This window comes from Chiloscyllium plagiosum, unplaced genomic scaffold (assembly GCF_037043375.1).
Source record: "Chiloscyllium plagiosum isolate Xiang-an unplaced genomic scaffold, Cpla_swu_hap1 HiC_scaffold_39, whole genome shotgun sequence".
In the NCBI taxonomy this organism is placed as follows: Eukaryota; Metazoa; Chordata; class Chondrichthyes; order Orectolobiformes; family Hemiscylliidae; genus Chiloscyllium; species Chiloscyllium plagiosum.
In genome coordinates, this window is record NW_028270177.1 from 19,502,759 (window position 1) to 19,519,581 (window position 16,823).

The 16,823-nt window shown below is 37.8% G+C and overlaps 1 protein-coding gene across 6 annotated transcripts in view; it reads right to left on the reverse strand.

The window, feature by feature from the left end:
- Positions 1–284: 284 nt before the first annotated feature.
- Positions 285–16,823, reverse strand: part of atosa (atos homolog A) — a 100,538-nt gene continuing 83,999 nt past the window's right edge. For 3 of the 6 annotated variants that reach the window (XM_043677394.2, XM_043677393.2, XM_043677395.2), the window contains exons 8-12: positions 14,934–15,039; positions 7,301–7,459; positions 6,983–7,051; positions 5,451–5,650; positions 285–931 (exon numbers count right to left, since the gene is read on the reverse strand). In XM_043677394.2, the coding sequence (XP_043533329.2) occupies positions 778–931; positions 5,451–5,650; positions 6,983–7,051; positions 7,301–7,459; positions 14,934–15,039 (688 nt within the window). In that variant the 3' untranslated portion in view covers positions 285–777. Of the gene's footprint in view, positions 932–5,450; positions 5,651–6,982; positions 7,052–7,209; positions 7,460–8,296; positions 8,428–14,933; positions 15,040–16,823 lie in introns of those variants that run through there. The other 3 variants (XM_087981170.1, XR_006309482.2, XM_043677398.2) reach the window with 3 other exon arrangements.

Sequence of the window (16,823 nt, forward strand, 5' to 3'; positions counted from 1 at the left end):
TGCCATGTATGAACATTGGTGAGAAAAAAAAGTGGTGTTGCCCTCTAAAACTGAATAGCCTGAGAATTCATTGTCTAAAAGCATATTAGAAGATTGACCACTTGGACAAGAAACTGGAGGCAGCAGGACTCAGAACCTTTGAAGGAACACACATAAGAATTGTGTAAATTGCTCCACTACATTGTTGGACCAGTTTAGGAAAGCAGAATTCTGGAACAACAGGCAAAGACTAAAATCTAATACTTCTTTGCACACAGTCATGGACAGACAGACAGACAAAGAACTTTACATATATTTTGTATATTTGTGTATTATTCATGTCAAAAGAAATACAGAGTATGATTTTACATAACGTTATGCTACATAATAACACTAAACAGGACAAAAATTACCTGTGCAATAAGTGAAACATTAATTTAAATATTAAATAAAAAGACAAATAAAATAAAATGTTTAAACTCTAAACTATTTCTGGTTTTTACTATTGCAACACATCCAATAAAGTGGTTTGTGACTTCCATTGTAACAGTACAGATAATATCAGGATATCATGGTTTTCATTCCAGTCTACTGCTCCATTTAAATACAAGGGAGTTTATTCAAAACACTTACACAAGACTGGTCCACTGTCTAATAGGTGCTGGGGCTCTAAAAGACTAGTACCAATAAATTCTCACAATCATGTATTGTGCATTATTTTATTTCCATTAATTAGCTGAACACGTGTCATTCTCCAGAAAACAAAACAGAAAAATGTCCTAAAGAATACAAATATTTCTAACATCGTGCTGAAAAATGAGGATTTGTTGGAATCTCTGTATAAGATTTCAATTCATATGCAGCACCACTGTCAACTTCCATCGACTTTCGAGAAAATAGGAGTCTGACATCTCTATGGAGGTAGATCTTTCCAGATTTTGAACTCTGGAACCTGGAACACAAAAATATTCACATTATTTGTTGACTGAATATCTATTATTTGTAAAGTATAGAAAAAAGCTGAATTATCTGTCTACCTTCAAGAAAATATTGACATTAAAAAGGGTAAATTTGTCAACAATTTGTGGAACGGTTTAGAGAAACAGACATTAGGTTGGACAGGTCTAAACGTCCATAAATGTATTTATAAACAATGAATTCCAAATGTTGCAGTGACTATCTCAAATCTCTGGCCTAGCAAATTTTGAAGTAAAACAAACCGTGGGAGAGCACGGATTTCAATCTGGAAAGTTCTGGTACATGGATCTCTCTGCACTGATAAAGGAAGGGGAGTCAACCCTTCTTGGCTTTTATTTTCAAAAACCTGTTCTAAAACCTGGGATTTCATTTTTCAAAAAAACATTATGAACTTGACCACTGCATTTGAACTGAGAATACTCTTCAAACAAAAAACTTCATTGGCCGTAAAGTACTTTGTGATGTCAATGCTGCTAAGGGTCCTAACCAAATCTCTGTATAAACCTAAGTCTTTCTATTATAAAAGAAATCCCATGATTAATCTACAACATGAGAACCAATTTCTCCTTCCACTATCCTTGCGCTTTTTCTGTAGCGTCGGCCCACAGCAGTAAGTTATCAGGTTCAAGTGTGGATTTGTCTATGATGGTTCAACACAAAATTACCATTAGTTTTATATAAAACTAAAACCTGGAAACAAACTCAAATTAAAGTGCAGTATATTTACCTCATTAGCGACAGGACTAAATTCACTTCAAGAACTTATACTTCATTTTGAGAATTATGTAAGCCTTCCTCAACTAAAACTCAATCTTCGAACACTACTGAAACTGCTGAGATGGAAGTACTGCATTGAAGAAAAAATGATAAAATACACGATTGTTTTCCATACTACATATTTTATATCTTGATTTTTTTTTAAAGACTCCAGAAATGTTTTTGCCTTTAGCCCATTTCTTCGTAGGTCTGAATGACTGAGCTCCATGGTTAAGTATGTGGTCATTTTAAAAAATTAATTCATGGGCCAGCATTAATTTCTCATCCTTCATTGTTCTTTAGAAGGTGGTGATGAGTTGCCTTCTTAAATGGCTGAAATCCAATTAATGTAGGTGGACCCACAAAACCATTGGGGCAGGAGTTCAGGGTTTTGATCCAGCGACACTGAAGGTCTATAGAGGAACTTGCAAGTGATGGTGTTTCCTACTATATGGTAGTGATTGTGGGGTTGGAAGGTGCTGTCTAAGAAACCTTGGTGAATTTCTAGCTGCATCCTGTAGATAGTACACACTGCTGCTACTGAACATTGATGGTCGAGGGATTGAATGTTTGTGGATGTGGTGCCAGATGACTGTTGTACGTAGAAATCAAATCAGAAAACATTGCTCTAGTCAAATATGCATATGGCATTTTGCCAGAAAAATTCTCTTCCCTCTTTCTTATATACTACCAAATTGGAGTTAGGTTTATTATTTACACAATTTATTGCTATTCAGCAAAGTCACTAGTGCTGCTATGATATACAAGGATGGTCTTTCTAGAACTACAAAAGTGGACAACTGATGAGCTAAGAATGTACTATTAATGAGCTCCAGTCTTATATCTATAGTTATAATTTTTTTGACACCCAAGTTCACTTTTACCTTGGAAAATTAAGCATTGGAATCAGAGAAATGTACTGAATATATTATCAGCTATCTTTCGATAATATTTTTAGATTTAAATGGAAAAAAATCCAAATTTTGCACATGTTTTGCACTGCAAACTTAAAAAGGTTTCACTGAAAATAATTTCTATTTTAGGGAGCAACAAATTTATCAGATATACTGCACTGAAAAAAGGGGAAAATTAAGTAACGTTTTGTTCAATCTACCTATATTGTTTTGTCAATGGACACAAATTGCTGTCAAAATTGTCTGTTTGAAATGGTAGTTTGCAGCACGTAATTTGGTTATTGCAACAATAACAGGCATGCAAAAAAATCCTATTTAACCAATAAATTCTTTTCATGGCACTCAGTGAAATTCTGCATCAGTATTCAAATCAATTGAATAACTGATTCATTAATTCGAGGGACAGAATAATACTGATGATAAAATGTGTTTGAAATCTTACTATTGAGTAAATCTGGCTCACACATAAAAAGCAGAACAGAGACCGATAAATCACTCAATTACAAGCTGCTTTGTTAAGTCAAGGATTGAACTGAACCTCAAGCACAAATTGTACATCTGCCCTTTGCGAGGCAAGTCTTACTCTAGATTCATAGTCATAGAGATGTACAGCATGGAAACAGACCCTTTGGTCCAACTCGTCCATGCTGACTGGATATCCCAACCCAATCTAGTCCCACCTGCCAGCACCTGGCCCATATCCCTCCAAACCCTTCCTATTCATATACCCATCCAAATGCCTTTTAAATGGTGCAATTGTACCAGCCTCCACCACATCCTCTGGCAGCTCAATCCATACACGTACCACCCTCTGCATGAAAAAGTTGCCCCTTACGTCTCTTTTATATCTTTCCCCGCTCGCCCTACACCTATGTCCTCTAGTTCTGGACTCCTCCACCCTAGGGAAGAGACTTTGTCTATTTATCCTAACCAGGCCCTCATGATTTTATAAACCTCTATAAGGTCACCCCTCAAGCTCCAATGGTCTAGGGAAAACAGCCTCTCCCTATATCTCAAATCCTAGTTCTGAGATTTCAGCTGAAACAACAGCTCAGGATTTATGAATCCAAAGGACAACATTCTCGTGGATCCACAACAGAAGTATTATATGGATGTAATATTGTTAGCTTTATTTCAAGTTAGGCCTTTGCTGAGTTGTTAGGTCTGTGTTGAAGGATCTTGTAGTATGACTGTGATTAAGCAGACTTTGGGTGAATAAGACAAAAAAAAAACATGCAATCATCTTTCCTCCCCCTACATGGCACATGTATACACTCATGGTAACATAGCAACGGCAGGTAGAAGAATATAGCTTGTATCTGTAGTGCATATATTACACTAGGCAGAAGAGAAGGACTTCACTTGCAGAAGTCTTGAACAACAATATACCAGTTCCCACCTCCATCTAGGCATTAATGTGACTTTAATCAGTGTTGAAAGCATTGATTAGGTGGTCATTGCACAACCATGGAGTTCACTTCAAAATTACTGTTCCATTTTTGTCCCAGCCTAAGGAATAACCAATTTTGTGTTGTTATCCAAGTTTAAATAACATCCCTGGTTAAAATAACAAAATTCCAAGCCAGGTTTCATGTTCATGTTCATGTCCAATGGTGCCTGTCTGTCAGTTCTAAAATAATTAGAAAAAAACTAAAGAATTTTATTACATTATTACATGGAAAATAAATGGATTTTAAATTTGTCATCTTCAAAACCTTTGGACACTAAAATAATTCATGGTTGTTATTTTACATAAAAACCAAGTAAACTATGAATAGCATAAGAACTGCAGATGCAGGAGATCTGAAGCAAAAACAGAAACTCAACAGATCTAGCAGGATCTGTGGGAAGATACCAAAATTTGCATTTGAGTTCCATTCTGATGAAGAGTCACTGGACTTGAAACGTGAACTCTGCTTCCTTCCCACACATAGAATCACAGAGTCATAGAGATGTACATCATGGGGGAAACAGACCCTTCAGTCCTACTCGTCCATGCCGACAAGATATCTCAACCCAATCTAGTCCCACCGGCCCATGTCTCACCAAACCCTTCCTATTCATATACCCATCCAAATGCCTCTTAAATGTTGCAATTGTACCAGCCTCCACCACTTCCTCTGGCAGCTCATTCCATACACATACCACCCTCTGTGTGAAAAAGTTGCCCCTTCGGTCTCTTTTATATCTTTCCCCTCTCACCCTATTTATCCTATCCATACCCCTCATGATTTTGTAAACCTCTATAACATCACCCCTCAGTCTCTGACGCTCCAGGGAAAACAGCCTCAGCCTGTTCAGCCTCTTCATATAGATCAAATCCACCAACCCTGGCAACATCCTTATAAATCTTTTCTGAACCCTTTCAAGTTTCACAACATCTTTCCGATAGGAAGGAAACCAGAATTGCACGCAATATTCCAACAGTGGCCTAACCAATGTCCTGTACAGCTGCAACATGACCTCCCAACTCCTGTACTCAATACTCTGACCAATAAAGGAAAGCATACCAACGCCTTCTTCACTATCCTATCTACCGGTGAATCCACTTTCAAGGAGCTATGAACCTGCACTCCAAGGTCTCTTTGTTCAGCAACACTTTCTAGGACCTTACCATTAAATGTATAAGTCCTGCTAAGATTTGCTTTCCCAAAATGCAGCACCTCGCATTTATCGGAATTAAACTCCATCTGCCACTTCTCAGCCCATTGGCCCATCGGCCCATCTGATCAAGATCCTGTTGTAATCTAAGGTAACCTTCTTCGCTGTCCACTACACCTCCAAGTGCAGTATAACTTTGAAGCATTCCATGTTTATAGTTACCTCAAGTGGACGAGGTAGCGAAGTATTCTTTCCTCAGTCTGAATTACATTTTCTTTATTGGCATGTCCGACAGTTTCACGTTTCACTGGAACTGAAAATGTCCTCTGTCGTAGGAATGTCTGGTGATTGGCTGGCATATCTCTCAGATCATAAATCACTACAAACATCTTTACCACTGTCTTGTTTGGGTTAAATAAGGTCTGAAAAACAATTTACTCTTTTTTAAAAAAGAGATTAAAAGGTTTGTATAACATTACTCAAAAAAATGCCAAAAGATTGCCTGGAATTCACAAATTTCATCAAAAGCAAAAATAATGTCCTCAAAACGTGGTGGCATGTTTATGAAATCAAGGTAATATGGTTTCAATACATGTTCACACACACACATACCACTATTTCACATAATATTGACCATCGATGGCAGTACAATTAAACTTTTTAAGTTCTGCCTATAAGCATGATTACTGTTTGCCATGTAGTGACTGAGGTTGAGCATACATACAAGAAATATCTTCCCTTTTGGAAATAGGACTTTAAGCTAGTAAATACAAAATATGAATGAATGAATGGCATAATGATAACTGTCTGAATTTAACAATTCTCAGGTGGTGTGATGGAGAAAGCTTTCTTACATTTACCGCAGCCACAGTGTGGAGATTGGCAAGTCTTAGCAAAATGGTAGGAAATCATATTTCCATCCCACACTGCATACTTTGTGCTAAATTTCCAGAGTATAAAATTATCATCTTACTCTACTGTCACATATTAACTTATTCTAAAAGGCCAAGATTCCAAAACAGCAGGAGCTTTTACACATCCAATTAGAAACCTTTTGCAGTTCACAAAACAAAAATAGCTCCACAATATATGAGTATGAGCAATCACAGTCTCTTTAAGGGTGCACTAAGAGATAATATTAAAATACAACAGTTTGCACTAATCTGAGAAATCATTACTCTTAAAATGTTACATCCTTTGTGTGGGGGTGTGTGTATGTGTGTGGGTGGGTGTGTGTGGATGGGGGAACCAGAGAGGACGGACTTTGAAGTATCAAACAAAAATAATTGCTTATTAAACATTTCCTCATGCATTTTCATAATATTGCAATGAACGCTATCTGTTAACATGTTGAAATGAATGAACAGGAGAAAGTGAGGACTGCAGATGCTGGAGATCAGAGCTGAAAATGTTGCTTGAAAAGCGCAGCAGGTCAGGCAGCATCCAAGGAGCAGGAGAATCGACGTTTCGGGCATGAAGAAGGGCTTATGCCCGAAACGTCGATTCCCCTGCTCCTTGGATGCTGCCTGACCTGCTGCGCTTTTCCAGCAACACATTTTCACCTCTGAAATGAATGAACAACCTGGCAACCTACACAGTTCTAATTTCCACTCCCAGTACACCTAGAAAACGACCAAGAGATATTACAGTTTAAGCTGATTCCTTGTGTTATCATATGATGTTTGTCAAATGTTTCATACATCTGAACAGCAATTAGCAATCAGCAATCCAGAAAGAACCTTAACCTAACTTACCACTTGTATTGTTCCTGATGGAGGTACTCGATAGCCTCGTTTTCCCAAGGTTTCCAAATTAATTACACCCTACAAATAAATAATCAATCATCAACTCAAAACAGGTTGCTTTTTTACAGGAATTTTCAATTATCAAAAATAGTCAAATAACTTTTTAACTGATAGGCATCAATATTAACATACCCATAAAGAGCAAAAATTAACAAATAAATAAATGAGTGATTTACCAGTCTGAGAGATATGGGTCCTAACCAAATACTGCTACACCATGACCTTGATCACAAGTCTTTAACTACAGGAATGTGTAATAACACATACCATGTAGGGTGATGGTGCATTATCGTCGGAGACACTGTAGAATGACACTTCAACTGGAAGAGTCATGTGACTGGGACAGAATGTTCCACTTGCTCCCACCTCAGCCGTGAAACCATCAACAGATCCTAAAGGTTCCAAGCGGAAATTCAGGATGGACTCCTGAGAACATTAAAAGACATTCAGGTTAGAATTACAAGGCAGTTTGGATCAGGTTTCATGGTTTTGTTCTTATTTTATAAGCAATACTACTCAGCAATCAATCATACAACATATCCAATCAAGTTAGTGCATTAATCATGTAAATATCCACAAAATTCCAATATGAAATAAAATTCAATTAATAACAAATAATCCACCATAAAATTAGTTTTATTTCCTTATGTTTCTATATAATACCCTACAAAACAAACTGGTGCAGTGTAGAAGGCTGAAAGGTATATTCCAATCTTGGAAGCTCTAAGGATAGTCATAAAATATTTAAGCTGTATTTACAATTTATGATGCCGTATGAACTGTTGAATTTATTTGCAATCATGTATCCTTATTATATAGGACCATAAAGAAATCTGATCCTAACAAACGGAATAATATATGTTCCTAAATTATTTTGCACCATACACCTACTTCATTTTTTGATGTAATTATTTTCTGCCAGGATTAAAATTTTCTAAGGATTGACAAAATACTTTAATGTTAATGTACATAGAATTCAACCGTTACTAAAATCAGGATGTTTCTATAGCTGTTTAAAATACATCAGGAGAAATGGAATGTATAATTTTGAGATGGAACTGACATATATTCTGGTAATAGCCAAACAACATGAGACGGTGTCCTGTTGCTGTTTAATGATAATAACATTAGAAACTAGTTACAATATTACAAGAAAATTGGCTATCAGCAGAAGGCATATTACATTTTGCTCTGGTGTGTTAGACTCATTTGACTGATCAAAAAAAGTAAAAGTGAATTTGGTGAAAATCTGTTATTGCTTACAAAGGCTCGTTAATGTGCACTCAAATGTACCAGGTTTCCACTGGTGGCAATAGAAACAACAGTAGTCGTAAACCCAGGCTCTGCCGATGAGCAAAATCGACACTGGTGCAGCTAGTATATCCATGCGGTATCTGTTGAATAAAGATTTTGTTGCAATTGTTCCATTAACAAGTTTAGTATCAGTTAGGTGAAAGAGGACCACCTTGTAGCCAAGGATTTACAGAAAACCAAGAACCTGTCTGACCAATGATTTCAGGCTTACTGCATCACCTTAACAAAGGATTCTGGGTAATCCAAGATGGAGGACAGGAAAATTTCTGGCTGGAACAGGCTGCCCCTTTATTGAGGTATTATTGAGATGTTGGAGGTGATTTCCTCGAATTCCAGGAGCAGCAATTACTGTTTTATACGCTGTTGCATTGTTTTGGAACTCTGGGGGGAAAAAGATCAAAACAACTGCACTTTTAAAAAGGAGGAAGACAGACAAAAGGCAGCAACCACAGGAGGAGAAAGAAACAAGCCTATACTGCTAACTGACACAGCAGTGAATCCGCACAGTTACTGCCTTCGCTGTTTCAGTTCATGTATCTCTGGACATTGGAGTGCGGCTCAGAAATGTTAACAAACAGCGAAATTCACAGCTGACCTTGGAAGAACTTGTGTGGGAGAGCTCACAGCACAGGAACAGATACATACATAGTTTTTAAGTGTAACCTTGCTGCAAGTCTACAGTAGTGAGTACAGCGGGTTCTTTCTTGATTATGTTTTATTGAGAGCTGTCTTGAGTAAATTTTAAAAATATAAACCATAAGTATGAAGTTAACCTGGAGCATTATTTTTCAGAGCAAAACGATGGTGCTATTTTCTGGGACTATAGATTTGAAGGAGTAAAGATCGCCTTTAGTAAATTGATATGCTCTTCCTGTCGGATGTGGGAGTCCAGGAAGAGTTTCCATGTTACTAATCCTATCAGATCACATGGATCAGTTGGAGTGACAGTTAGAGGTAATAAGGAAATTACGAGAGCTACGAGGTGTGATGGATGGCAATTATAGAAAGGGAGAAAAGCCACAGAGAGAATCAGGTAGATGACTTAACTCCAGGAAGGGTAGGAGGGATAGGCAGGTAGTGGTTATCTGTGGTTATTCCCATTTCAAACAAGTATGCTGTTTTGGAAATGTAGGGGGTGATGAACTCTCAAGGGATGAACAGCCAAGTTTCTGGTATCGTGCTAACTCTAATGCATTGAGGAGTACGTGGGGTTCCAAGTGATCAATTCTGATAGGGGACTCTCTAGTTAGAAGCACAGACACATATTTCTGCGGCCAGCAGCAAAATCTCAGATTGATGTGTTGTGCCTCCCTGATGGATATCTCTGAAGGTGCAGAATGTTCTCAAGGGGGAGAGGGACAAGCAGGAGGTCATTGTATACATTGGAACTAACAGCGTAGGAAGGGAAAAGGCTGAGATTCTGAAGGGAGAGTAGAGAAAGTTAGGCAGGAATTTAAAAAGGAGGTCCTCGAGGGTAGTAATATCTGGATTACTCCCGGTGCTATGAGTCAGTGAGGGTAGGAATAGGAGGATAGAGCAGATGAATGCGTGGCTGAGGAACTGGTGCAGAGTAGAAGGGTTCACATTTTTGGATCATTGGAATCTCTTCTGAGGTAGAAGTAACCTGTACAAGGAAAACAGATTTCAACTGAATTGGAAGGGGTCTAATATATTTGCAGGGAGATTTGCTAGAACTGCTCAGGAGGATTTAATCTAGTCAGGCGGGACCCAGGGATATAGTGAGGAAAGAGATCAATCTGAGATTGGTACATTTGGGAAAAGGAAGGAGTCAAACAGTTAGGGCAAGCAGGACCAAAGCAGAGCACAAGGTAGGATTGATACATTAAACTGCATTTATTAGTTTAAAAAGGTAGGAAGGAAAGCCAAGGCAACTATAGAGCAGTGAGCCTGACATAGGTGGTGGGTAAGTTGTTGGAGGGACTCCCGAGGGACAGGATTTACATGTATTTGAAAAGGCGTGCACTGATTCAGCATAGCTTTGCATGTGGGAAAGCATGTCTCATGAACTTGATTAAGTTTTTTGAAGAAGTAACAAGAGGATTGATGAGGGCAGAGCGGTAGACATGATCTATATGGACATCAGTAAGGCGTTCGACAAGGTTCCCCATGGGAGACTGTTTAGCAAGGTAGATCTCATGGAATACAGGGAGAACTAGTCAATTGGATACAGAACTGGCTTGAAGGTAAAAGACAGAGGGTGGTGGTGGAAGGTTGCTTTTTAGACTGGAGACCTGTGACCAGTGATGTGCCACAAGGATCGGTGCTAGGTCCACTGCTTTTCACCATTTATATAAATGATTTGGATGTGGACACAGGAAGTATAGTTAGTAATTTTGAAGATGAAATCAAAATTGGAGGTGCAGTGGACAGCAAAGGAGGCTACCTCAGAGTAGAATGGGATCTTAATGTGATGTGCGAATGGATTGAGCAGCGACAAATGGAGTTTAATTTAGATAAATGTGAGGTGCTACATTTTGGGAAAGCAAATCAGAGCAGGACGTATACACTTAATGGTAAGGTCCTGGGGAGTGTTGCTGAGCAAAGAGACCTTGGAGTGCAGGGTCATAGTTCCTTGAAAGTGGAGTTGCAGGTAGATAGGATAGTTAAGGCGGCATTTAGTATGCTTTCCTTTATTGGTCAGAGTATTTAGTATAGGAGTTGGAATGTCATGTTGCAAATGTACAGGACATTGGTTAGGCCACTTTTGGAATATTGTGTGCAATTCTGGTTTCTTTCCTATCAGAAGGATGTTGTGAAACTTGAAAAGGTTCAGAAAAGATTTACAAGGATGTTGTCAGGGTTGGAGGGTTTGAGCTACAGGGAGAGGTTGAACAGGTTGGGGATGTTTTCCTGGAATGTCAGAGGCGAAGGGGTGACCTCGTAGAGGTTTATAAAATCATCAGGGGAATGGCCTAGGATACACAAGTTCTTTTCCCTGAGGCGGGGATGTCCAGACTAGAGGGCATAGGTTTCGGGTGAGAGGGGAAAGATATAAAAGGGACCTAAGGGTCAACATTTTCACGCAGAGGGTGATATGTGTATGGAATGAGATGCCAGAGGAAGTCATGGAGACTGGTGCAATGGCAATATTTAAAAAGCATCTCGATAGGTATATGAATAGGAAAGGTTGAGAGAGTATGGGACAAGTGCTGGCAAATGGGACTAGATTAGGTTAGGATATCTGATCGTCAAGGACAAGTTGGACCAAAGAGTCTGTTTCCGTGCTGTACATCTCTATGACTCTATAACACTAAATTGAGTATTATTTGCCTCTTAAATAGATGAGCGGCAAAGGTTTAAAAATAGTGATGCAATACTCAACTGTATAGACATTTCCTGTTATATGAAATCAACACTTCAAAATTCTGCGTGGATAAATTACTGTAAAATGCAAAACAAAAAACCTGAACCAACCAAGAAACTGATAATCCAAGCACTATTGACATAATTTTGGACATGTGAAACATACTTTAAGCTTTTTCTTAAGTTTCTGCTATTAGAAAGCCCATCTGGTTCATGAATATCCTTTAGGGAAGGAAATCTGCCACCCTTACCCAGTCAGGCCGACATGTAACTTCAGATGGACAGCAGTATGGTCAACTATTAGTCACACTCTGAAAATGCTGAGCTGTTCAGTTCAAGAGCAATAAAGAACACATTTTGGCTGAAATATCATGAGTTGATAAATCAGCTTTTGAAACATGTAAACACTATAAATTTTCTATTCTAGTTGATTATTTTTAAATTCCCAGTTTTGGAGCTGGAAGAATGCCATTGTTCCATTATTGCTTTTGGATGTAGAGGGGTGTACAATTAGTATTATTATTGCAGACAAAACCTTTCTGCTGGCAAGGTTATTATAAAGCAAAACAAAAGGGTGAACAGTTAGTAAACATTACTGACTCAATTCACCAAGGAGAAAAAAAAAGTGAAATAACCAGTGTTTCTAATCTTCACTTTTAAAATCAAAAATGGCAAGATTAGCACTCCTCATTTCTAGTTAAAGAAAATAGCTCTCAAAAGTACTTTGGCTTCTAAATGTCAGAGCTGTATTCTATGTGATTCTGACCAACATTTAAGACATGGACTAAAAGAAAATCTCTAGTTTCGCAAACTTCCCATTACTGTGTATAACATTGGCAATAGTATGGCCATGATAGATTCCTGTTTATTTTGGTTGTTTATGTTTGTTCATGCATTCTAACTTCAGCAAGATCATTAGCAATTATTTGGCAAACCATAGTTGAAAATGACAATGTACCATCAAGATCATTTTGTAGCTTCTAGACTCAAATGCACTTGCAACAGCCAAGCAGGCGAATGACACACAGGATCAAAATATGTACCACATTGCAGTCTTACAAATGTTACTCAAAAAAATTGGCAAACGAGCTAAAAATTATGACTTTTTAACGTGTACTTTAATACACACATCTTAACACACAAGAAGAAAAGACACTGAGAATCAGTCATGGAACGAAAATATAAATCACAAGTGACAGATTTCATTTGAAGCACATATTTGTTATGCAGCTTGACTTAATTGCTGCTTTTCCAGGTACTAAGTTTTCTCAGATGTTTCCTCAATATATCATTAAAATGTATTGGTCATCCAAAAATTCAAGGTACGAAGTACAATATTTCACTGATTCTTAATGCTGTTGAAATTGTTGCAATTGACAATTTCCTCCTGAGAATACAAATGACATACCACTGCTGAAGATGCAGCTAATTGAATTATTACAACCAGATTGGGAAATATTTCAATATTTCAGTGCTAATCCTGAATATTGTTTTTATGTTCAGGCTGAAGTTCGAAGTGTGTCCAATTTTGGATGCCATATTTTAGGCAGGACATCAAGGTTATGGACAGAATGCAAAAGAGGATCATGGCAGGCGTCAGTTACGACGACAGACAAAAGAAGCAACTGGGCTCCTGTCATTGAATCAAAAACAGTCAAGGTCAATAGAGCTGTTCAAAATTATGAGGAGTCCTGTTAAAGCCAGAAGGGAATAGCCATTTGCACTGTTCAACTAGTTGGTAGCCAAGTTGTACGAAGTTAAGATGTTCACCAAAATAATAGCGAGGTTAGGAGATTATGTTTAAGACATGGATGTTCTCCTATAAGCTGCAGCAGCAGCAAAATCAATAACATTTAAAACTGAAGGAGTAATCAGAGAAGGGTAGGAGAACGAAAAAAAAAGTTCTTTCAGAGTTCTAAACATAGATATTGGGTTCAATAGCCTCCTATTAGACTATATATAGCTAAAGATTCCATTTCCTTGAAACCCTTTCTTAACCTTGAAACATTTCTCAAATCACAATCTCATTACTAACAATAAATACTTCCTAGTTTACACGGTATTAGTGAGAATTGTTGATGTCACATTAACACCAACAGAAATGAAAAGGGCCCTCGATTATATTACAAATAATGTACAAACTCCTCACCTCCCAAACAACAAAATTGGTGCAAGCAATTATTAATTCCAGAAAAATATCATAATTGATAATAAAAGGTACTTTTTAAAAATAAGAAAAAACTGTCCTCAATTCTTGTCTCCAAAAATAAATGGACTTGAGATTGAAATTTATGAAGTACTACTTGGAAACCAAGAGTTTTAGACTTAATTTAAACCATATGCAATCTGTTAATATTCTCCACTGTATCAACCTACATAGCCTATTACAACATATGTAGCTACGATAAGTTATACAACATTATTCACTGAATTATTCAAGTCAAAAAGTACTTCAAATTTCATATTTGGTGTGGTTAAAAGTACCTCCTTAATTTTCTGAAGATTCTCTTTTTCACTGAGAGAAGAACAAACATCTCCACTTAGATCCATATGGCAAATCATTTTCAAATTGAGAAGTGGAAAAGGTAGCCGTAGTTTCTTGTGCTGGAACTCCTTTAAGACTAGGCCACTTTAAAATGGAGAGCTCCTAACAATCTTCTTAACATGTAATCAGAAAATCCTGTCTCATGCATATCACGAGCATATAGTTGCCCTTACTGGCTGAAACAGGCCTAACGACTCAAATTCAAAATAGCAATTTTGGTAATATAGTGTAATTATTTAAAGATATTTGAAAACATTTGAAGGCACTGGATTTAGGACTTCCACACACATTTGCAGGCATAAATTAATGTACAGCCATATTATTCTTGAAATCATAGAGGAGACTTAGCTTAACAAGGACACGACATGGGGATCTTGCTCCTTTCCCAGGCTATGATACTATCCATTAAAAGCACAATGTCTTTTGAACAAAAACCTACCAGTAACTGTGTTGACACTACTTATTACCTTGACTCAAATGTGTAACATGGAAAATTCACCCAATCATATGTTAAACTCTTGCTAGCAGATCTGAGAAATAATGCTTAACACTAGATATATGAATAGATCTAAACAGATCTGTAAAAGTAATTCACTGGAATTTCAAACATAAATAGCAGCAACATCACTCAAAAACCTCCTTAAAATAAGCCAAACACAAGGTCAGTTGTTTAGCCTATTTCAATCTACATGACAAGTGTGGAGTTATGATTTGTACCTCAAAATTCCCAAGCAGGCTAAGACTAGTTGCTGGTGGAGCACTGATGCTCAGGAGCTGCTTCCCTTGGTCAGCATCATTCTCTGGTCTTAAATACTGCCTCCGGCTATAAAAGGAAGAGAAAATATGACATAAAAGCAAATACTCTTTATCCTTTGGTAGATGAATTTGATACTAGAAGAAACCAAACATTGTCCCCTCTGTGTTTTAAATTATCCAAAAACTCTGTAAACTCAGAATATATTGTTAAAATTCAATTAAACATGAACATTTAAGTAGTAACCTTTAATCGGCTCAAATAAATAGCCCAAAATATTTCTAAACTTATTTCAATAAAACCGTCCCTCTTCACTGACTACTCAAAGTGCCTTACTAAGTAATTATGGCAATAGAAATAACAAAGTTTAGAATGCGCCTTTGTATTCAGAATTTTACACAGATTCCCCCTCCTCCAGCTTTCAGTTCTTTTCATTTCTGTGCTTCTAACTTTTGACTGGAAATGCTTATTGGTATCCAACATTAATTTCATCAGCAAAAGTTACGTCAAGCATACTTCTGCACAAAGAATACTGTGTCAAAAAAGAAAATGTCATATTAAGCATAAAAAGCATCAGCAAATAGCCAGCAGATAGCATTCAACTCTGTTAGTGGTACTTCTACTAAGGCACTTTTATATAACATTAAAATTCCAGAACACCAAGTTTTTTTCAGGTTGTAAGTTTGCTTGCTGAGCTGGTAGATTTGTTCTCAGACGTTTTGACACCATGCTAGATGACATCATCAGTGAGCCTCTGGTGAAGCACTGGTGTTCTACCCAACTTTCTATTTGTGTGTCTTGGTCTGTTAAGTGGGTGATATCATTTCCGGTTGTTCTTCTCAGAGATTGGTATATGGGGTCCAAATCAATGTGTTTATCGATGGAGTTCTGGTTTGAATGCCAGGCCTCTAGGAATTCCTGTGCGTGTCTCTGTTTCGCCTGTCCTAGGATGGATGTGTTGTCCTAGTCGAAGTGGTGTCCTTCTTTGTCTGTGTGTAAGGATACTAGGGATAGCCGGTCATGTCTTTGATGTAAGGTATGCAAACCAGCGGCTTCCCTCAGACCCGAGTCTCACTTCCCGGCACACCAACATACAGACAAGCAAAGGAATTTCACTGTAAACTGAAATACCTAGTAGAAAACCCAAGCAACTCCACCCAAAAATTCCTGAACATCAAAGACACCAAGATAGAAGAGGAAGTAGTCATGGTCTCCTTTGACGTAATAGCACTATTTACATCAATTAACATCAGCCAGGCCAAAGAAATACTGACCTCACTACTAGATGAACCAAGGACACAAACACCAGACACTACCAACTCCATCCCACTTTACCTTCAACAACAAGATCTACTAACAAATCAACAGGACACCCATGGGATCACGAATATCAAGATTCTTAGCAGAAGCAGTAGTGCAGAAACGAGAACAAACAGGCCTCCCCACGATTCAACCCAAGCTTTGGGTCCACCACATGGATGACACCTTTGTCATCACGAAATGGAACAAATTAGAGGAAACCTACAATATCATTAACAATATGCCTTACTGGCATGAATTTCATCAAACAGGAAGAGAACAACAACAGACTCACCTTCCTAGACATCACAGTGGAACGAACAGTCAATGGAGAACTGCAGACCAGCGTCTACAGGAAAGCAACATACACAGACCAGATATTCAACTACAGGAGCAATCAAACCAACATCCACAAATAGAGCTGCACCAGGACGTTCTTTTTAAAATGGGCCACAAAACACTGTAGCACCCAGGAACTATGAGCAGCAGAAGAAAAATGTCTGCACAGCATATTCAAGAACAACAGGTACCCGATAAACACAGTCCACCAATTC